Source organism: Pyricularia grisea (assembly GCF_004355905.1).
Source record: "Pyricularia grisea strain NI907 chromosome Unknown Pyricularia_grisea_NI907_Scaffold_4, whole genome shotgun sequence".
Classification (NCBI taxonomy): Eukaryota; Fungi; Ascomycota; class Sordariomycetes; order Magnaporthales; family Pyriculariaceae; genus Pyricularia; species Pyricularia grisea.
Window position 1 is genome coordinate 2,564,579 of NW_022156718.1, and position 21,567 is coordinate 2,586,145.

Sequence of the window (21,567 nt, forward strand, 5' to 3'; positions counted from 1 at the left end):
CATTAGTTCACGAGCGGACGGTAGCAAGCTGCGTGACCTGATCCAGCAGATCCTTGCTCTCCCTGGGCGAGTTCTTGAGGACCTTGTCCCTCAGGTGGTCGATGTCCTGGGCAGCTGCCGCGGGAGGGTTTCCCTGGGCGGTCTGGATTCTGCTGATCTGCATGGCCAGGAAGAACTTGGGAATCTTGATGGGGGCGAAGTTGCCGCCGACGGAGCGGATGCCTGCCTCGGTGGCCGTGTAGACGTCGGCCTGCGCCTGGAACTTCTTGAGGTCGGTGCTGGCGAGCGGCGTGGCCGTCTTGAAGTTTGCCAGCGCAAAGGCCAGCGGGCTCTGCTTGGAGTCGGCAAAGTTGATCTTGCTGAACGAGATGTCTCCCTCGGTGACGTCGGGCACGCCGTCGATGGTCTTGACGGCGGCGTTGCACGTGACCCTCGGGGCGATGGACGTGGCCGCGTCCGTAACCTCCTTGGGGAGTGTCGTCTTGCCGACCAAGAAGCAGGCACCACCAGCCTGGCGCTCGACCAGATCGCGCTCGACCAGAGGGACTAATTTGGGTGCGGTTGGTCAGTTCACTGATAAGTTGCCAAGTTGGGAAGAGTGGGGATGTCTACGGGTGCCTACCGGCAAGGGCGCACGAGGCGCCGAAGACGAGGGCAGCGAAAGAGAACTTCATCTTGAAGAAGAAATAAGGGTGGAGACTGCTTTTTTTGGATTACAGATCAAGCTTAAATGATGATATAAAAGAGGCACCCTTTCCAGAAGGTAACCGTGAACGAAAGTAAAAAGTTGGTGGAAACCGACCGGATCAACAGATCAACAGTGAAAAAAAAAAGAATGGGATGGTAAGAAACGACGAGAAACAAGATCCAGATGGAGAGGCTCTTGCGTGCTCATTTAAAGGCATTCGCGGAACGCGTTTGCCGGGAGAGCCCATTTCGTTTACCTACAAGGAGCGGGGCCAAAACTGCATGCACGCTTCAAAAGTTTGGTTCACATTGGGTAGTTCCATCGCGGGACAGCTATTTTGTGGTCATCATGCCCCCTGCACGAGGATTTTAACAAGGCAAAAGGTTGTTTCAACCCCCGAAGAATTGGTTGGCAGACCTTGACGTGGAGAAGATCAATGAGGCTCTTCTGCAGAAAATAAGCGTTTGGGACAGGATTCAGGGGACGAAGGGCGGCTGCGCTAGGTTGATTCGGGCATATCTGATACAAGTTGAGACGAAAACTCCTATCCTTCGACTCCACACTTTGGATTATGCTTAAGGAGCGACGGATAAGTTGGCGTAGAATGTAGGAATATTTACTGGGGGGCCTGCCATCTGTAACACAACGAACTGCATGTTATAAATCTAAATTTGGTGTCATGTTCGAGATATAATCTTAAATCTTAACGAATCATTATTTTATTTACGCATACCTAAAAGGCACTTCACGCCATGGAGGACGAGTTCTTTTACATTTTTGAAAGACTGATGGTTGGACCAATCAAGCGCTTATAATAACGCACGGACTACTGCACGGGTCGCAGTCCCCTTTCTGTTAGCGCGGACCAATAAGATCTGGCATCGAAGCTCTAGTCTCCACAGATAGCCGCGAGATTTTCCCCATCCCTGCTCCAAGTTACTGTGGTACCTGTGGTACAGCGCCCTCAACAGTGCAAGCAGGAAAAAAAAAAAAGCAACAGAAATTTTCAAGCGGCTAGTCAAGCCGATTCAATCGATCGCACGCATCGCAACTGTCGTTACTCCCGGTCGCCGTTTGCTGGTCCGATCAAAACCTGTAGGGTTGCTACCTTAGATGCAATAGAGCTTATCCCAAATATAACTCACCAAAATTTTATCACCCTGCATGAGCAGAGGCATCCCGACCCCCCATACTGTATCTAATTGATCACTTGATCGGTCACGAGGGGGTAGGCTCATCAGTGGGACGGACCATGGAAGGAGCTGGCGATAGCTTCACATCGGCCTCAACCACCACCACCACCCGCCTCCACATCACCCCTCTAGACCCTGATCTGCTCAAGGTCATCATCCCCGCCAAGGCCATCCCCGTCGCTGCGAACATCTCGTACCATACCCTCGAGACCTTTCCCGAAAAGCGTTACGGCTTCGTGGACCTGCCGACCGAGGAAGCCGATCGCATAAAGAAGAAGCTCAACGGCGCCGTCTTAAAAGGTGTCAAGATCAGGATTGAGAAGGCGAGGCAGAGCAAGGAAGATTTAATCATGGCACGGCGCAAGGAGGAGGAGGAGCGGTCTGGCGACAAGGACAAAAAGACCAAGAAGGAGAAGGTACCCAAGGAGAAAAAGGATCGCAGCAAGAAGCGCAAGAGGGATGATGAGGAGATTGCTGGCGTCGAGCTTGAGGAGGGTCGCAAGGTCAAACGTGGCTGGACCGTTTCGCCCAAGGAAGCACGCGAGGCCAAGTCTAAAGACAAGAGCAAGAAGAAGGATAAGGACAAGGACAAGGCAAAAGACAAGAAAAAGCGCAAGGAGCAAAAGTCTGTCTACACCGAGGGTCCCGAGTGTCTGATCAGGACGGTGCTGCCAGCGACAGCTCTCGCTGAACAGGATGGCTCGGTCAAGAAGCGGAAAAAGAAGGACAAGACTGTCGTGATACACGAGTTCAAGAAGACAAAGACGTTTCCCACGTTCTTGAAGAGTTCCACATCGGCAAATTCTATTCCGACAGAGTACGTAGAGGGCACCGGCTGGGTTGATCAAGATGGCAATGTTGTGGAGGCTGTGCGGTCGACGCGGTCTACAGGACGAAGGCGGAAGGAAAAGTCGCCATCGCCACATACGTCGTCGGCAGTGGAGGGCGATGCACAAGATGATCCTAAGCCGACGTCCGCAGAACCAGATGCTGAGGATACCACTAGTTCCAGTGGCAGTGACACGTCATCCGATGAGGAAAGCGAGGAGGAGGAAGCCTCTAACGAGATCCTACCACCGATGAAACTTCGACCGGACTCCATATCTATCCCGGAGACACCTTCACCTTCGAAGGATGAAGCCATGAGTGCGGTGTCGAAAACACACTCACCTAGACCCAAGTCTGCAAGCTCCGTCATGAGCTTGACAATCAAGATACCGCCGGCTACACCCGTCACCCCGGGCAAAGCCTCGGTACACCCACTGGAAGCACTCTACAAACGACCTAAGCCTGACGGAAAGGAATCCTCGGCCGTCTCGGAGGAGAAGCCCGGATTCACTTTCTTTGGTGGGGAAGACTTTGAGGATCAGGATATGGAGGACGAAGCCAACAGCGGCGCTTTACAGCCACCCATGACTCCATTCACGCGCCAGGACTGGGAGCATCGCAATATCCGCAGCGCGGCACCGACGCCGGATACGGCGCACCACAACCGCAGCTTCAGGTTCTGGCCGCCGCCTGGTGAGGAGGATGATATTGCCGAGGACGAAGAGGAGGAAGATGGAGATGACGACAACGAAGCCGGTGATAACAACGGCTCAGCATCTGAAGCGGCCGCTGCAAGCGGCGAGAAGGCGCCAACCACGGACTTCCAGAAATGGTTTTGGGAGAATCGTGGCGATCTCAATCGCTCCTGGAAGAAGAGGAGAAAGCTGGCAGGCAAGGAGAAGAGGTATAGGGAAAACCGGTCGCGGGCAAGTAGGGCCGTCTAATGGATGGATTCAGGGTGCTTATGCTATTTGCTAGACTGGATGATGAATAGTATTGGCATCAATCATGTATCTGCAGACATTTTCTAGACATGCATGGGCTAAACTCTGCGGTTTGATGGAACTGACATAGACCATGCACCGACACTTAAGGCGCCTAATAACACGGATTGTAAATAATCATTGCGCTAGGGGGACGAGGTGACCATGCATCATCCATTTCAGCCAGCATTGATGCAGTGATGTGGATAGTGGATAGGTAGCCAAGCCAACTAGGCATGTAGCGTTGCGATTGCGAATGACGCAAAGGTATACTATACTGTACTGCATCATATATTAGGCTAGTTCCCTTATCCACCATGACGGCCCTGAGGCTGATCCCTCAGGACGGACGGCGCCGGCAATAGTAATATGGACTTATGTAATGCTGATCAACGCTCTTATGAGTATAGTTGTCAGGGGAATTACCCAAAGGGGCAATTGTTCCTGACGGAACGCCTCGGCTGACGATGACGATCTTTTTTCTTACTTTTGAGCTGCATTTTTCATGTGAACAAGGAGAGAACAAAAAAAAAAAAAAAAAAAACCGGATACCATAGAAAAGTGATATGTTCACCATTTGTCATCTTAAACCTAGCTATAGTCTAGGATAAGACGTCACTCCCATGGTCTGAACTTGCATTTACCAGGCATACAGTAGAAATTCGAGAACCAGACGAACATGCAGGCCATGGGTAGCAATATGCAAGAGGGGAGAATAATTCTCCGATCCAAAGACCCGGCATAAACGCTACCTCAGGTGCGTTGCTGGTTTTCCATGCATAATCCGTCCTGTCGAGGAAAAATTCTCGAAATTCCTTTGATCTTGGAGAAGGGGGGGTGTGGTTTTGCCCAGGACCAGGACCTCGACCATAAGATATCACTACCTATTTACCTAGGTACTTTCCAACTGAGCTGAAACTTGCTTATCATTCTTTTTTTTTTTTTTTTTTTTTTTTTTTTTTTTTTTTTTTTTTTTTTTTTTTACTTTCCATTTTCAAGTGTTCGCGGGGGGAAAAAATAACACTTGATAACTTTCTTGATAATGCAAGCGCGGGGGTGCTTCACCATATCGGGAAAAGCCGACAAGACTTTCTTTCACCGGTCGGGTCCCCACGTGGCTACGCCGACTCTGGAACAAATCTCCTGGGGATATGCAAACTCTTTCTCACCGAGGAGAGAAAACGAAAAGAGGGGCCGGGCCGGGAAGAGTACCACTTGGAATAAGAGAAAAAAAAAAAAGGGGGGGAAGGGAGAGAGGAGAGAGAAAATCAACCCGCACGGAGCTTTACCTCAGCGCTGGTATCCGAATCTGGGCCCTACTGTAGAGGTATGTTTTTACTGTTGCAGCGAAAGGTGTGATGACTTGGTCATCTATATGCTTTATACTCTGATAGATATTTTGCAAAAGAGACAATTACAACCTTAGATTGGCGTCGAGATCTTCAAGATTGGAATATGAGTACATACGGGTAGCAGCAGGTGATCACTGTACGGTACATATTGGTCGCGATTGTTATGAAATGATTCAAACACACACAGGCATTTCCTTCTGTTCCGTCTGCTTGGTCCCCTGGGGTGCGGTTTTTATTCCGCGAATCCAGCCTTTCTTGCTTCGCGGATCTCGGGCTTGGCTGCTGATGGTGACAGGCCTTGACAGAATTTGTGGTTTTTTTTCCGTAGTTGCCGCCGAATTCTTGGCGAAGAAAAGACTAGCTATGTCCTCGCAAGTTTTGCACGCCCCCTTGAGAAAAACTGACCAAAGGCGCATGCAGGAGAACTACTACAAAAAGAATTATTTGAAGGGGAGAGGTCCGTGTAAAAAAATCATCTCTGCTGTCCTGATTTTTCTTACAGTTAACTAGGTACTACACTATTGTGTGTGTGGATATCTGTTTCGTTTTGAATTCTGTCGATATGCACTACAGTACATGAAAAAAAAACCCCCCCAAATACAAAAATAACACCTAAAAGGGGGGAGGTCACAAAAGAGAAAGAGTCATGTGCGCGGGATGCCTTTGTATTTGTAACGCCATCCCACTCACGCCTTTGGTTCCTTTTTAAGAAACCCATCCCGCGTAAACCAGTAGGAATCTCCAAGACGGGGGAGAAAAGTTACAAACCCCTGCTCGACAACGTGCTGGACCCCGTAATAACTTCATATATTGTAACGTCAACTAGTCTCGACTAGGAATGTTGCCCACCTAGGTAGAATCACAACAGCAAAGATTTTTTTTTTTCCTTTTGGGTCTCCTTTTTTTCTCCTTCTGTTCTCTATGCCTCTCATTCTTTCGCTCTTCTTACCAGGGATTTTATGTTCATCTTGACTTTGACCGGTTCTCTCACACCGGATGCAGTCCCAAATTCTGAAAAGGCCTGGATTGCAACTCGACGCACACTTTTTTGCTTTTTTTTTTGTTCACCCTTGAGCCGAACCATTGTTCATGTATGTTGAACGCCTCTGTTTGGCTTTGAAAGGATTTCGTAATTTGCCAAAACAGCAAGGGGACAAACGGGGAGGCATCAATGATAATATCAAAACAAACTCAAGAGATAGAGAGAGAGAGAGAGAGAAAAAAAAAGGAAGGAAATCCTGGTGGTTTTGGTGTTGTAATAACCGTTTTGCTGACCCAGTGACGACAAAATGACCAGAACCATAGATCAGCATAAACTGGGCGGGACGGCTCGGGCGGGACGGCTTGACAGGTTGTCAAATCGCAAATATTACAGCTAGCCACTCCAGCTCCAAAAAATGATATAGGATATGCACTTGCCAAGACCTAGAGTGAGATGGCTTTATGTAGCGTCGATTTGGGTGGAAATCTGACATAATATCTATGTTCTTACGCGGTACGTCGTAGAGAGTTTGTGGTAGACGATCATCCGTCTTTCGGACCTTACAACGATTACCAGTTCCTTATCACAACATGTCGTCCAAACGAATGCGATATCAGGCCCCTTGGGGGGAGTACAATTTGTGAATCTGATTGCATACGTCTGCACAGGAAATAAGCTCTCTTATTCTTTCCATCCCCACATATGCACTTCCTGGAATGGACTTGGTGCAACATTTCTTCTGCAAACCTGGCACGCTTCCAATACGAGTACGGACCTCCGGATGCCATATACTAGAGGTCCCAACGTCCGACCGCGACATGCGCCTGCTACCTTGAACCACGTAAGGTGGAGAGAATAGTGACCGCGTACCACGAGACTTAAAATTGAGGAGCAACCGCAAAACTTATCTGGATAACCGGGGTCTATGTCAAGGAGTACCGGCCGGCATCGTTCCCTTCAGTACCTTGTATCCAGTCAATATGCCTTGCTGAAGTTACCGACATGACGGTCTCCGCCAGATTTGCCGTCACTATATTGGGATGAGCAGCCCTGGCTAGCTGGACTTCTCCACAACGAGAAAAACTCTACTTGCGTCAGATACCTGCCTCCTTTCTGCATTGCGAAATTTCATCCGGGGGCCTTGACATAGCACACCATGTACAATGGAATGGACATTGTACTTTATCGGGACAGGGAGTGCGATGCAAGAGCGTGAATCGCTTGATGATTCGTAGCCGATACGCTCGCTAGAAACAGATTGCATATTGATACCGAGCAACCCCCGAGGGTTTCGCAAACCTTATCGGTGTAATTGCGTAAGCTCCAATCGGCCTCGTATACGTTCTGGTAATAGTGCGTTTAGGGGAGATCAAGCAGCATAGCCATTGGCAGCTGGTAGTTGTCGTGATTTTGCCAGGCTGGACTTTGATCATACAACTGAGTTCAGGCCAGTCAAGGACCATCGAGGCCTCTGAGCGACAAACCATGGGTTACCGGTAGATGGTATCCAACGATATGAGCAACATCATACGTAGCGGGCAGCCCAGGGGCCTGGATCTAACCTTGATTGGTAGGTTGATGCAGGTCTGGCGTCACCATAGAGTGAAACATCCTGAAGACAATCCACTAAACAAACAAGTAAGAACATTCGACTCCAGTCGTTATTAGACTACAAACCTTCATAGTAAATAATAGAAGGGGGAAAAAAAAAAAGTAACAAAATCGACAGCTTCGCAGCTCAGAAGCGATGGCCATCGAAATTTCCCAAGAGCGTCGGGGCGGCCTCTGGTCCAAAATCAGCTCATTCCTGAGTCACTCACCTGGTCGTTCTGCCGGTACTGGCTTTGCCATAAGATCCACGGGTGCGGAACCGAAGACGCGGCACCGCCAGCGGTTGGGTTCAGGATCAATCAACCCTCGCTTCGCTCAATCGGGGCATCAGATCCTTCCATCCGGCTTCTAGCATGCTTCGACTGTGTGGTCCCTTTACAAGGGTTAAGCACACCGGTGTGGGCGACCGGTCAAGCAGGAAGAACCGGAAGTTTGGTTCGCCTCCGCCGCCGTCGAGAATGAATGGACTTTTGTGTTGTTTTTGTTGCTCCATGTTTTTGTTTGATCCTATTTTTGCTGCCGCTGTTGACAAAGTGAAAGAAAACGAAGGGAGGGAAATCGTTTTCCGTTTTCCCTAACTCCCCGCTCTACCCCTTGATTGCTCTGCCGGCATCGGAGCAGCCGTTTCTCCACCAGTAACTGCGCATCATTTTCAGGGTTGTGTAAGCGAGCAAGCATTCGGTTCCAAATGGCCGGGATAAAAAAGGGGAGGGCGTCAACTCCGTTCAAGACTGCCGTGAATGTGGCACCTTTGTTCATTCAAACGTGAATATGTGCACGTTGGAAAGCCGACGTAACTGAATTTTGACCTTGATGGCTGACGGCTGCTGGTATGAAGATCGTGGAGACGCTGGAATCACACTAAGAAGCAGTGCGAGGGATCACCGAGGACTGCAAAAGATTTCAGTACAGTAGAGGCCCATGTACAATACTGTACTACCTACCAGGCCCAGGCCTATGACCAATTTAAGTGGCAACTTGATTGAACCTTTTCATGTCCTTGACGACATGATCATCGTTTTGCGGGCCGGGACCTGAACTGTGCTGCGGCTCCTTGCAGGACGCCGAACTCTGAGACACAGATAGCAATATGGAGGCGGGACTGCGGTCCCAAACCAGGTACTCGGGGAGGTCATGTGTGGTCTGAAATAGCTGCTGGTCATTCTGATACCTTCCCTTTCCATCAGCTTTACCGTAAAGACGGCGGACCGCAGCAGAATTGCGGAAGACACCGAAAATTGTTACCGAGCTGAGTCGACTGATGAGACAGACGTTCCTGCAAAAAGTTGCTTGGCTTTGATCGTGCTGGCGAGCGTGAAATCAGGTGGATGCTTTTGGCCGACTCAGGGATTGCCTTGCGTGGCAGATGTTCTTCCTGATGGTCGCCAAACTGGCATCCTGCCTGCCGCCTTAGCCATTGAGCTATTATTCCCATATTAGCTACTTGGTAACTGCCGTAGCGGTTCGTCTTATATGGTAAATAAACAAAAAGAGTTCTCTCTGGTGGTCAGCCGGGCCTTTGTTTGGGTTGGTTGACACATTATTGCAACTGTGCATTGTGACAGCACTCGTCTGGCGTGGGGCGAGGCCAGGAACAGGGCGCGAGGGAAGGTCTGAGGGGGGGCAGAGCAATTGCGCGTGCAACAATATGACCCGGACGGAGCCCGACTCTAAGTAGCAATTTGTTTCGTGGGTTGAATGATTTTGGGCTTATTGAGCTGCCCACGCTGGTGATTCTACTGTAGATAAAGGTAAGGTAGGTAGGTAAGCTGGAAAAATCTGGTTCAATTTTCACACAAATGGCGGTCGACTATCAGATTGCACTTTGGATGCATCACCCAGAAATTTCCCCGCACAACACGTGGGCGTTGGAGAAGCTGAGAAACCGCAAATAAAGTACAAACCGGTGAAGGAAGGCTCGGCAGAGGAAAATGGCAGCTGGAGCCCAGTCAGACGTTGCTGCATCGAACAACGTGGACAGTGGGGCGGGCGAACGGGTCATGTAAACCAACTGCCATTGAGGAGGAGCCTGTTGTAGGGCCCGCCTCACTTTTTTTTCGTGTCCTTGTTGACTGGTGGTGGGTGAAGTTCGTCCCAGCCATGCATGCTTTCTCAATTTTATCTGCTCGTGAGCCTAGAACTTATTCAGTTAGTGTGCCTTGAAAAAAAAAATCATACGGAGTACAATACTCTACGCGAGCGTCGTTTGCAGGGAATCACGAGTCGTTGTCGTCCCCAACCTGGCTGCCCGATTGTGGGTTTATTTTCATTTCTGCCCAATGATGGCGGTTTTATCTCTGACACGGCCCCGAAAGTATGGTTCACAGGGTCTTCGTCCAACATTTAGAGTTTTCCCCTGGAACTTGGAGGGCCACAAAGGGACTTCTTCGATCCTATTCGGCATAAGCTTTGTTTTAAAGAAAATTGGCACGTTGAATCGCTCCAGTGAAGAGTGGTATTTATTGCCCTGGTTAGTAGTCGTGTTAATTATAGGGAGTACGAAGCGAAGTATACGAAGATATGGCCGACGGTGACAAGAGTCAGTACACAGGTTAGTGGGTAGGTAGGTAGGTAGTCAAGTACGAAGTAGTTCGATAGCAAAGAAGGATGACCGCTGTATAATGATCTGCTGTCATCCAATCCATCCATTCCCCTTAACCATTTCCCGTCATGGTTGTGGGTCGCCGAAACGGTTTGGTGGGACGGTCATAGATCTCCAAGCAACCTAGGTAAGGTAGGCAGCTACTAAACATAAACATGTAGTATTGTAGGGTAAAGTAGGTAGCTGCGTACAGTTCGGTACGTACCTTAACTTTTTCCACACATGAACGCATCTAATCTACCTTAAATTCCAACGGGTTTGGGTAGAAGCATGAACGGTCGGATGTCGGGACGTGGAGGGGAGGGGAGAGGCCAACACTACTAACAAAGAAAAAAAAAACAGTCTGAGCCATGGCCTCGCAACTTGATCGGACGTGGCCGCACGTCCCTGGCGCTTGCTTCCCTTCACCGGCAATTCCAAATTTGGATGGATCTGAGCTTGCTTTGATGAAGTTTGCAGGCTACAACGTCTGTATGGGTTGTTTGAATGTTTGCACTGCACTGCACTGCACACAACGGTCGCTTGTGTGCCGTGCCCTTCCGCTTCAATTCGCACACCTCTTTACCCATGGTTTTGGTCCAATCCTCCACACCCACAACCATCCACCCCTTCCCGTCTCCACCACTCGCATTCACCCTGTACCTATGGAGGGTCTCAATTGCCCGTCTTCCACACGCCCTCCGCTGGCTGTTGTGCACGCACCCTTTACACCCACTCCACCCCCTGCTAGTACGCTGAAGAAGAGAAAAAAAGGAACGAAAGAAAAAAGAGAGAGAAAAAAATACAACCACCCCACAGCGCTCTCCGAAGAAGCCCTTTGCAAGGTTTGGCCAGGGCCAGGGCTGTAGGAAAAACATCATCCTTTGGCCAGGGCATTGGAAATGGATCCAGCTCGATCGTCTTGGAGGGTGGTCCCAGTAATTAGATAAAGTCAACACTATCCTGTCCCTGCCCGTCCCGTCAAGAACGTCTTCTCGTATGGTTTCGGTACTAGATATATATCCCGAGAAACCCAACTCACAAGAACAAGCTTATCCCTCGTTCTGCATCTCATCATCCACCTCGACGGTCCACATTACTGTACAACATAGCGTATACCATATCTTTGTCCTTTGATCCTATCCAGACTGTCGGATCCTCTACATACAAAAAGTCTCTCTTTTCTTTCTTGAGACTTAACCTTGGCAACAAAATCCTTTGCCTTGCACCACTCGCCATTCGCGTCTGGCCGCGGCTAATTTAAACGGCAAACTTCGTCCTATAAGTAAAGCAACCAAACCTAACGACTTTTGTTTGGTCTTCGCATCTTGAACCAACAAATCTCATCCCATCTACACCACACATCTCGGCTAATATGTGCACATACCAATATGTATGTTCTTGTCACCGTCTTCGTCTAAAGATTATCAAGTTACGACCTCTCCCCAAGAGGGACCACCACAACTAACCAACGCTACCCCTTACAGATGGACTATAGCTGTGGTCACAGGAGGACCATCGTCGCAGAGTGGTGTGGAAGGTATAGGAACACCCTCCAGTCGCACATCCGATGTCGGCCAGAGATACCCTACTACACCAGGAACGATCAAATATGCTGTAAGTTGAAGTCAAAACTAGCGTCTTTCTCGCCCGAGGAGACCTTTTTCTGTGCTTTGCAACCAGCAATGGTGCTTATGGATTAGAGTCATAGTTGAGCTAACTTGGACCTTCTAGCTCATTGCCACGAGCAGCTAAACCCAAGGAGTGTACCATGGATGCCCTCGCGTGAGGCGCGTGGCGGTTCTCGCAGTCCTCCTAGGGGCTTTTGAAAGCTCTAGATCGAGAGACCAAACACAACAGAAAGAGGGGCGAATTTTCAGCTCCTCCTATCTTGTCTTCTTTTTTTTTTTTGTTCCTTCTCGTTTCTTCCCTATTTCCTAATGTGGATAATTAAGGGTGGGAAACAACAAAAGCACAGAACAATCATGGTGGCTCACGGCACAGGATACCAAAAGATTGCATCATCAGGCTGGATCGATTTCTTGTTTATTTCTTTTTCGTTTTTTCCTGGTCTTTTTTATGTTCTACCTCTCTTATTTCTTCTTGTATCATGTACTTTTTTCCTTGCCTTTGGAATTTCGCGAGGCGCATGGATTTTTGGACAAGCCTGGGAGCTTTGGAGTTTCTTGCTGTTTTTTTCACTGTACTTCTGTTCTGTCTTAATCAGTTTCAAATGGAAGATACGCCATCTCTTTGCTTGGACTTCATATCTGCGTCATTTCTCTCTTCCAAACTACATTTTCTGTTTTAATTCCCCGCCATGGTAACTAGCCTAAAAAAGAACACAGCGCGCTACTTTGACTTATTTTTGCAGTTGCCCTGATGCTCTCGGTACAAGTTCTCTTGTCTGAGCACTTTTCCTCCCATCTTGCATTCTCCGTCCCACTCTCCTTCTTCTCGTCACATATCATATTTTTAGACCCTCAGCGCCTAAGGTAACACATCTTTTACAGGTACCTAAGGGTTGGTAAGCGTGGCTATACTACCCACCCATCCATCCCCTTGCTAACCCAGCCTAGCCTGATGACGGGTAGTTCTTCATCACAAACATCCCGTTCCGCTCCCCGGTCACTTATTCTTGGCGCATGTAAAGAACATCGCAAGTAATCCGGCGAGCGGTGCAGTGTTTCCCAATTGAAGATTAGCTCTGGATGGTTTCTTCATCCGACCAGATACCCGGATGTACAGTCCGAGTGGATCACCCGGATTACAACTTGACGCATTTTCGCTATACATATACGCGTACATACCAGGGGAGATGTATACATACCTTACCTACCTACCTTGAACTTGGAGTTACAGAGTGCGATCGGCAGTGTCATGTGCCTGAAAAAAAGGTGAGTTCCAAAAGAGGATAGGCTGGAGAGGGGGCTTTGATGGAAGGAGTTTAGAGGCGTGGGGGGCTTGGGAGCAAGCAAATGGGAAACGGTAACTGTCTCTGTCAAACATGACAGGTCCGTTATATTTTCTGCTTCTTCCTTCCTTGCAGGTCAGCAGACTTGCCAGCCACCGCCTCGCCTCAGCCCGCCCGTTTAGTCCATCAATCAATGTTGGGCATCAAGGCAGCCATGTTTTTTTTTGCGTGCTTTTTTGAAGAAGCAAATTCCTCCGGGCAGTTTTTTTTTTTTTGTTCGAAACCCGTAACCCGACCACCCCTCTCCGATCGAACAAAAATTTGCTTCCATGCCTAGCCAGGGCGCGATCCGTGGCTCTGGCCGCCACAATATTTTTATTCTTTGTGTATCCCTAAACTCGCAAAGCCTACCGCATCTTACCTTACGTACCTTTAATCTAGTGCAAAGTCTCCGATCCTGGGGGATTCACGGACTTGGTGAGATCTTGCCTTGCCCCCTCGAGAGCTCTCCATTGGTCAAGGGCACCAAAATTTGTCAATCCCGGCTTGGGGGGTCTGCGGTTTGCGGGGAGGGGCACTGGCCCACCCCCACACTTATTTGACGGCCGCTTGCAGTTGAGCAGCTTTTGCCTTCAAATCCCGGGTTTTCGCCAATACCGAATGAGGCGATCGTCAATTCTTGCGGCCTCAAGAAGCTTTTTATTTTGTTTTTGCAAACTCAAATCGGGGTTCCACTGTCTCTCATTATCTTTGATGCATCGAAAAAGAAAAAGAAACATGAAAACCGGCAAAATATAAAGCATGTAACGACAAGCCCTCTACCGTCCCTTATCTCGGCGTTCAGCCGTTGACGAGCCGCCGCCCCATTTCCTTCCTTGAACGACAGGGATTATAAGACGGAGACGGACCGGTGCCGGTTCTTGATTGATGATGTTTTCGTCTTTGCTTTTTTAAAATGTCAGCTCTGTCACCACGGCCCTGTCTGTCTGTCATAGAAAACAAACGAGAGAAGAAGCAATGAAATATGCTGGCTTGCTACGCGATTCCGAATAACATGGGATTTTGGGTCTAATGCAAGATTGCGCTCACCCATGTACTGACTAACATTGGGTAACCATACCCTCCCTATATATGAGCCAACCATTGCTGGGACCAATTGTCGATACATATCGGATATGGTGAGTCCTTGCTCTTACACATCGACTGGGCACGAACCGGGCTGCATCATAGCATCAAAACCAGTCATATTGTTTCCCACCATATCATACAATATCCAGTCATGCGCAACTATGCATCCGAAACCATAAACAGCAACTCTCTCGGAATCCCATCCCTACCTATCCGAACTATAGAGGGTGTGTCATTCTAATACTGAACCACTGGAAACGAGTTTATAGTCGTACAGAAAACGCTCGTCACGTCGTGCGACAACAAAAAGAAAACCTTTCTTGAACCCATCAAAGACGAACCCCGACCCCACACAGCCTTCGGCTACGGCTACGCGTGAGAGACGAGAACCAAAGCCTTGTCTTTTTTTCGGCGTACCTAGGGGCCAGGCCAATACAAACTGCCAGCACCAGTCAATTTTAACCTGGTAGCCCGGTGGCGTTTAACATGCAGCTTGCCTTTTTTTTCCCTGCCTTTCGTCCGTACAGAAAAAAAGGTCATAGTGTGACAATGTGGTGTATATGTATATTAACAGGAGAAGAAACTGTAAGATGAATAACAACCTAACGAATTGTCTCACCAACTAGCTTTTTATCAAGCACTGCACGAAAACCACTGAAATCGATATGAAAAAAAAGGGGTAGCCAACCGGCTGTGTGCCGTTTTTGGTGCATTTTTGGTGGTACTTGGTACGACAAACGCGATCCCGCAAACCTGGTTGCTGGCTTGGTGCTACTTGCGGCCGCGTGCCGACATTAGTTGATTTGCTATTTTTTTTCCTCTCCCCGTTTTATTCTTTTTGAAATTGATTATGCTTGCCGGCGAAACCTTTTTTTGCTCTCTCATTTCGTGTGAGACACGTAATGACGACATATCTGCAAGGAAATCAAAAGAAAAAAGACAAGAAGAAGAAGAAAAGATAGAGCCGGCCGGCAAGATTTTCTTTACCTCTTTGGTAATTGGGATAATTATTCTTTACTTGACATGTGCATGGAATGGAATGCAAGTTGGAAAGGAAAAGAATCCCTTGATCCTGGACTACCGTCCCCTGTCGACGAGAAACAACTCCACCTGCCTGCCTTAGTTGTGACAGCTGGATCTGGGGGAGCTTTTCAGCTCAGGAACGGAGTGGAGTTATTGGCTGAGTAGAAACGGCCAGTACCAGCATCGGACTCGTTAAGGTAAGTAGGTACTATTTAAAATCTGTCAGAATGAGTTTATTACACCAAAATGTATAATACAATACCCAAAACAGGCAAGGGGGATAGGAGAGGAAGAAAAAAACACGTACACATGTAATTCCTGGATTATGATACAAGTAGTGGAGGAGGTCGTTCAAACCAAGGCCGACTTCTGCTCCAATTTCCTTGAACATGCACGCAAATTAGAGTTCCTATAACAATACAGCGACTACTCCATGCATGACCGGGTTATCTCCGCGGTTCCTTAGGTGATAAACTCAACACGAGAATAACATCGTTAGTTCTTTTTGCCTGCCGCAAAGTATCCCCACCAGAGTTTATTCCCATTGGATGCCAAGCGTCAAATACGATAACGTATTTAACATCTAATACGTCTTTGGAACCACAAGAGCGGTTTCACTGAGGAGACAGACCATTAAAAGATTTAAAAGGGTTTGTCCTTTTTTTTGCTTTTTAAATCTCCCTGTCCAATTGGATTGTTAGTAACTATCATTATCATCCGTCCCACTGCCGAGATGTGCATATGATTTTTGAACCGGGCCAAGGCCCTCGGGAGGGTTATGTGAAGGAGAGAGAAAAAAAAAATCCACGTTCGCTGCAATACGAGAATCGTGTGTGTCGTCGTCCACATTTTGCAGGAATCGTCCGTTTCTTTCCAATCAAGTAAGCAGACGATAACTACTTCGCACTAAAGCGCCCCGAAGGTTACATGGGGAATGGGTACGGAAGCAATGTCTGGTAGGGCCGGCTTTTGCTCCCCGCTCTGGAAAATGCTGACAGGAGTTTGAGGTAACCATTTGATAGCGTCAACATGAGCTGCAAAAAGGCTTTGCGGATCCTTCCCGTGATGGGCATCCTTCCGTGTTGGTGAGGTTTCAAACGATAAGCTTAACCAGGGCGGCTATATACTCGGACCAGATGTCAACAATCTTTTGCGGTCTGGGAGGAACTCGATGGATGCAAAGAACTCTTGACCTGCTTGAAAACAACTCATATAATAGGAATTACAAGAGATCGATAGATGACGAACCTCAATGCCTCGAGTCGCACGAGTCGCCATCGGGCCTCCGAAAAAGACCATGATGCATTGGATCGCCGTGCTACGGAGCTGGATGTATGTCAATGTCTACGACCTGGTTTTGGACAAGGGAAAGATCGCGGATTCGACGATTGAGTCGCACATGCTTGTTTCTTAGACTTCTCATCCCGTAACTACCTGCCGCCTCTTATCTTGTCGGAACCCCCCAGAAAAAGGAACTCAGGGGTAGGCAGCCCCCTTTAAATGTAGCCCACACTGCTTGTATATAGCCCTTGGCAGCGATGCACGATCACGTAGGTAGGTATACCTTTTCCCGCATAGGCTTCAGTTCCAGACAACGAAAAGGATTTGTTTGAATGATTTGATTGGTTCTTGGTTAGTTTAGAACGGGAAGGGAACCAAAGACCTGTGTATTGCACGAGTTGAACTACAGACAAGTAGGTACCTTTTTTTTTTTTTTTTAGTTGTTAGCAAACGGGTTTCTGCATCAGCAAACCCCAGGACCGTTTTAATGTACATTGACTTGTCTTGGGGGTCGTTAGCCGGGTATTGGCTGACAAAAAAAGAAACGGTCAAGCAGCTAGGAAAGAAGTTGCATGTTTGTTCCCTTTCGAGGTTGCAACAGAGCTGGCTGAGGCACTTGATTCGCAGAACCAAACTTTTGACGTGATTGCTGCCGAGAGGCTCGCTTGCGCAAAACGTAACCTCGGTCTGGGCCACAACGCATGCATGCGTATGCAATGCACGGGGAGGGAAAAACATTGGATGACACCAGACTTGAATACCCTGCTTTTTCTTCTTTCTTTTGCTGTTAATCGTGGACGGCTTACTGATTCCTCTTCTGGTTGTTAGTCTATTATGGACTCTTGCTGCTGGAGAATTATAAGTAGCCGGAGATTTTATTCCGCTCCTTAACATCAAAACCTCAGTTGTTTGATTCATCAAAGCCAAGCGGCAGACATGCCAGTGCATCGGAGACAAAAAAAAATTGACCGAACACCTCTGCATTTGATCGACAAGACTGCAGCGCAGTTTGTCTAGCGCCAAGTAGGTACGGTACTCAGCAACAAATCAACTTTTGGTTTGCAGCCAGGAATTCAGGACAAGCCATCAATGCCGTATCAAACTCGCCTCGGGCTTGCGGCAGCAAACAAAGAAAAAAGAAGAAGGGTAATTTCAACAATTCGGTCCCTCTTCCGGATTCCAGCATTGCTCACCGGTCTCAAAATGGGCAAGTCATCCCTTTCTTTGCCAAAAAACCCCTCAAGACACGGAGCGATGATGAGCGTTTCCCTTTTCTTTCTTTTGTTTCTTTCGTTTCTATTTTTCTTTTGCGTTTTCTCGGTTAACCAATAGCAGTCCGTGGGGTTAACCGAGTTGATTCATTAGATACTTGGATCATTCATGCAGAAAAGCCGACGAAAACTCCTCGATCAAACACCCCCTCCCCTTGCAGCGCAGGTTCTCTTTTCGTCGATAATTTCTTTTTTTTTCTTCCTTCTCGTCCACAAAGCATGTAGCTAGCCGACAAGGTTTGGCTTGGCAAATCCCAGAGATATTGTCATGGAAGGCGCCTCTTTTTTTGTCTCATCTTGGAGTTGCACCCTATCAATGCTTCGGGAACACATTCGCCGCCGCCGATGTTCTTCTTTCCGGCCGTAGTCCACCGATCGAAGGCCAGAGACCAATCGGCCCGGTCAATTTACTTGACATGCCGGCGCATCTTCCGGAAGGCCGTCTGCCTGTCTCACACGCCCCCCTGACGAGCCATAGTTTTCTTTCTTTTGTGGCATGGACATCGACAGTTGATGAACGTGACACAGATATATGGCATTGCACAGAATGCGCGTTAACGTTCAGGGCTGATGGTTACAAAGTCATCAGGTGCTGGTTGCGGAAACGTCAACCACTTTCTTCTCCGTATCGTCCATAAGCTGACCTCCTATGGTACGATGTTCTTTGATCACTGGCGGCGATGTATCATCGTCGGAGCTGTTAAAACAGGGCAAGACTTTTTGCGAGGTGTTTTGCACATGAAGATTATCCACCCCCACCACAGCATGATAAACTGTGGTATGCATTTCTACTACCCTTGCTTTTTTGACAAGGACTTTAAGAAGCCTGACTCTTTGCTGTGTCGAAGCCACTAGACTAGGCTCTTTTTTTTTCTGCAGGCATGTGAACGGAAAGCCTCCCTCACCTCGAGTCAAGGGCTAGCTATAACTTGCTATTAGGTAGTTCCCGCATCATTTTCGGGAGTTTTTTTTTTCTCAGATGCGACATCCTCCTGCCCTAGACAAAGACCCTAGTCCGGCACGGCCCCCGCTCCGCGGTTCATCAAGGCAAGAAATAACACAGGAGGAACGTCAACTTCCGTGGCCATTTCGTCTTGTGCGGCTGAGAATAGTCTCGCTGTTTCTTGATTATTTTGAATTGCTCAAAATCGAACTCAGGGCAACTTCAGCTCACGCCATTGTGTAACCGCTATTACCTCTTCATTCCCATTGAGTTGGTTGTTGGTTTGAAATTCCACTGCCAAGTGCTGTCAGGCTCCGCTTTCACCTAGGCTCTGGCAAAGTAAACCGGCCCGCCTCCCCCGCTGTTGGATATGACAAGATGGATACGGTCATTGACACTTTTATCATCTCTTGGGAAAAACAAAAAAACCTCTTCCAGCTGCTCTCTATAGATTCCAACCGAGCTACCAATCCTGGCAGCTGCCCGACCGCCCGCCCGCTCGGTCTAGCTACATTGCCCAAACCTCCACTTCTTTCAGGTGATCCTGAGCTGATGTTTTATTGCGTACCACTTCTCCCGGCCTTCCATGGTAGCGATGTCCCCAAAAAAAGGTCGCCACACACACACACACACACAAGTCATACAAACACCACATTTGTTTGGCTTATACTTTCGCTGATTGGTGTCGGCATTGCTTCCGACCCCAGGGCGCCCCTCCTTCTGCTTGTTGGTAGAAGAAGACCCTGGCGCTCCGTTCAAGCTTGGTACTGCCACCGAATTATAAGAAAATAAATTTTAAAAAAAATAAAAATACAAATAAAAACACACACACACACAAACCCTGCAAACCTTGATAGCACGGAATAATAGCTCCCATAAGGAGGGATCCCCACCAAGCTCACACAGGCCATGTCGCATCCCGCAGATGACATAGGTCATGTGATCTCCTACAGGGTCTCCTCCCTTTCTCTCTCAGGGGTGTGTGCTCTCGAATATCGTAGTAGTTCCTGCACTAGCTTTCGGGTGAACTCGAAAGCACCCCTGGCTGCCCCGGGCTTTAATGTTGGATGATCGGCGAAGTAGCAAAAGTCCCCAGCATCAATTTGCCTTTTCAGGATTTTTGATTTTGAGAAAGTCAAAAATTAGGGGGAGCACCGCAGTGTGTCAAGGGTCATTTACCGTACGTGGGCATGCTGTCACGGCAAACTTTGAGCTTTTTCTTCGCCTCCACCCCATACCACGTACTCTACCAGAGAACGAGTCTGTTAGTTACAGAGTCACCGTAGACGTGGCATTGATCACCTCGGTCCCGAAATCCAGGATCAACTGATAGTGACGATCGCATATCAAATCTTGGAGGCTTGTCTTTCCCAGTTCGATTGTCTTGTTTCTGGGCTTGGCTGGGAGCTTTTTGATGGTATATAACCAACAATTACACCGCGAACAATTGCGTCCTTGCAGAAAAGATGTAAAGGCAAGGCATGCAGGATACTCGAGGGCAGAGAGCCCCCTGTCGCCCAGATTAGCAACTCATCTGCACTGTCACTGTGATGTGTGATGGGGACAGGGTTGGGGATTGTTTGCGTTGGAGCGAGCTTTTCGGTGTGATGGACAAGGGTCTATAAGAAAAACAATGATGATGTGTGGTGGTGAAGCAAAGCAGCAACAACGAACCCTGTCAAAGCCTGAAGGCGTATGGAGTTTGGACCTTCGGCACTCACGAACAGCGTGGGGGCTTATTTAGCTATCACGACCCGAGGGTGCATCGTCTTCAAGTCAGGAGACTCGAAGAAAAAGCAGGGCTATCCAGAGTCCTATTAAGTTGTTGAGGTTCAGCTCATGGTGAACAGCGAACAACCCACGAAGCGCCCCATTGGTGGGTATAAGCATCCGAACCAACAAAGCCAACAAACACAAAAAAAAAAAAAAAAAAAAAAAAAAAAAAAAACGAACTTTGGCCTTGCTTGCTGCATAACCTATAATAAAACCTGGTACATAAAAAATCTCAACCAACAATTTGCGAAGTATCTCCGGCTCAACGTAGACCCACCCACAGCAATACCCAGGTATAGCTGCCCAAGGTGGTTGTCACAGAGCAACATCAAAAGAAAAATAACAAAGACCATAAGCCGTCATCCAACATCAAGGCCCGTCCCGAGGACTCGGGAGCTAATCAAACGACAAAACCCACCTCCCTCATGATGATGTGTTGTTATTTCTGGGTTTACGCTGCCGTTACATCGGGATCTACAGCACCACCGCATATCTGACGGATTGGGTAACGTGCTCGCCGTGGCAGTTTTTTGTTGGTTGTCAGATATCATAAAAAAGTACACACAAAGGTCCGGCATACGGCATCAGAAATAAAGCAGCATGCACCCATGATGCATGCCTCTGTTGGTGGTCACCCCCATCGTTGATCATTGCAACAAAGGGGAAAGTTCGGAATTGAACCAAAGATAAAATGAAAAGAAAAAGAAAAAAAAAACGTATACATTTCGTATTTGGACTCCCTGCAGCCGTCATCACAGCCAAGCTCCAGGCCTTGTATCTCCCGGATCTGCGCTTCCCCATTGGCTGCTATCCAGGCGGCATGTGTGTTGGTATCGTATTGTGGATTCATCTGCGGTTTACTGAGCTAGGGCTTGTGGCTATACGGCCCGACAGCAGGCAAATATCGTATGTGCAGCTTCGCGGCCCTGACCTGTGGTCCTTTTATTTTGCTTTGTCGTTCGAAAGTCCGAAAATTTGTCATGTGTAGAGTATGATAAGCTGTTGGGGCCTAAGAG

The 21,567-nt window shown here is 48.2% G+C and overlaps 5 protein-coding genes across 5 annotated transcripts; 3 read left to right on the top strand and 2 right to left on the bottom strand.

Annotated features, from left to right (window-relative positions):
• Nucleotides 1–7: 7 nt before the first annotated feature.
• On the bottom strand, nucleotides 8–1,187 carry PgNI_07464 (uncharacterized protein; the record flags this gene model as incomplete). Its single annotated transcript, XM_031127476.1, has 2 exons — nucleotides 623–1,187; nucleotides 8–546 (listed from the first exon to the last, which is right to left on the bottom strand). The coding sequence occupies exons 1-2, from the start codon at nucleotides 672–674 to the stop codon at nucleotides 8–10; spliced, it is 591 nt and encodes a 196-aa protein (XP_030981506.1). The 5' UTR covers nucleotides 675–1,187.
• A 753-nt stretch (nucleotides 1,188–1,940) lies between these two features.
• PgNI_07465 (uncharacterized protein) lies at nucleotides 1,941–3,653 on the top strand (the record flags this gene model as incomplete). The annotated part of the gene is made up of 1 exon (XM_031127477.1): nucleotides 1,941–3,653. One exon carries the CDS (start codon nucleotides 1,941–1,943, stop codon nucleotides 3,651–3,653), a length of 1,713 nt encoding a protein of 570 aa, XP_030980659.1.
• A 4,120-nt stretch (nucleotides 3,654–7,773) lies between these two features.
• On the top strand, nucleotides 7,774–7,989 carry PgNI_07466 (uncharacterized protein; the record flags this gene model as incomplete). The annotated part of the gene is made up of 1 exon (XM_031127478.1): nucleotides 7,774–7,989. One exon carries the CDS (start codon nucleotides 7,774–7,776, stop codon nucleotides 7,987–7,989), a length of 216 nt encoding a protein of 71 aa, XP_030981307.1.
• A 3,209-nt stretch (nucleotides 7,990–11,198) lies between these two features.
• On the top strand, nucleotides 11,199–12,571 carry PgNI_07467 (uncharacterized protein). The gene is made up of 3 exons (XM_031127479.1): nucleotides 11,199–11,611; nucleotides 11,706–11,835; nucleotides 11,953–12,571. The coding sequence occupies exons 1-3, from the start codon at nucleotides 11,594–11,596 to the stop codon at nucleotides 12,045–12,047; spliced, it is 243 nt and encodes an 80-aa protein (XP_030981308.1). The 5' UTR covers nucleotides 11,199–11,593; the 3' UTR covers nucleotides 12,048–12,571.
• Nucleotides 12,572–14,492: 1,921 nt separating this feature from the next.
• PgNI_07468 (uncharacterized protein) lies at nucleotides 14,493–15,674 on the bottom strand (the record flags this gene model as incomplete). Its single annotated transcript, XM_031127480.1, has 2 exons — nucleotides 14,493–14,723; nucleotides 15,591–15,674. 2 exons carry the CDS (start codon nucleotides 15,672–15,674, stop codon nucleotides 14,493–14,495), a joined length of 315 nt encoding a protein of 104 aa, XP_030981304.1.
• Between the last annotated feature and the right edge of the window lie 5,893 nt (nucleotides 15,675–21,567).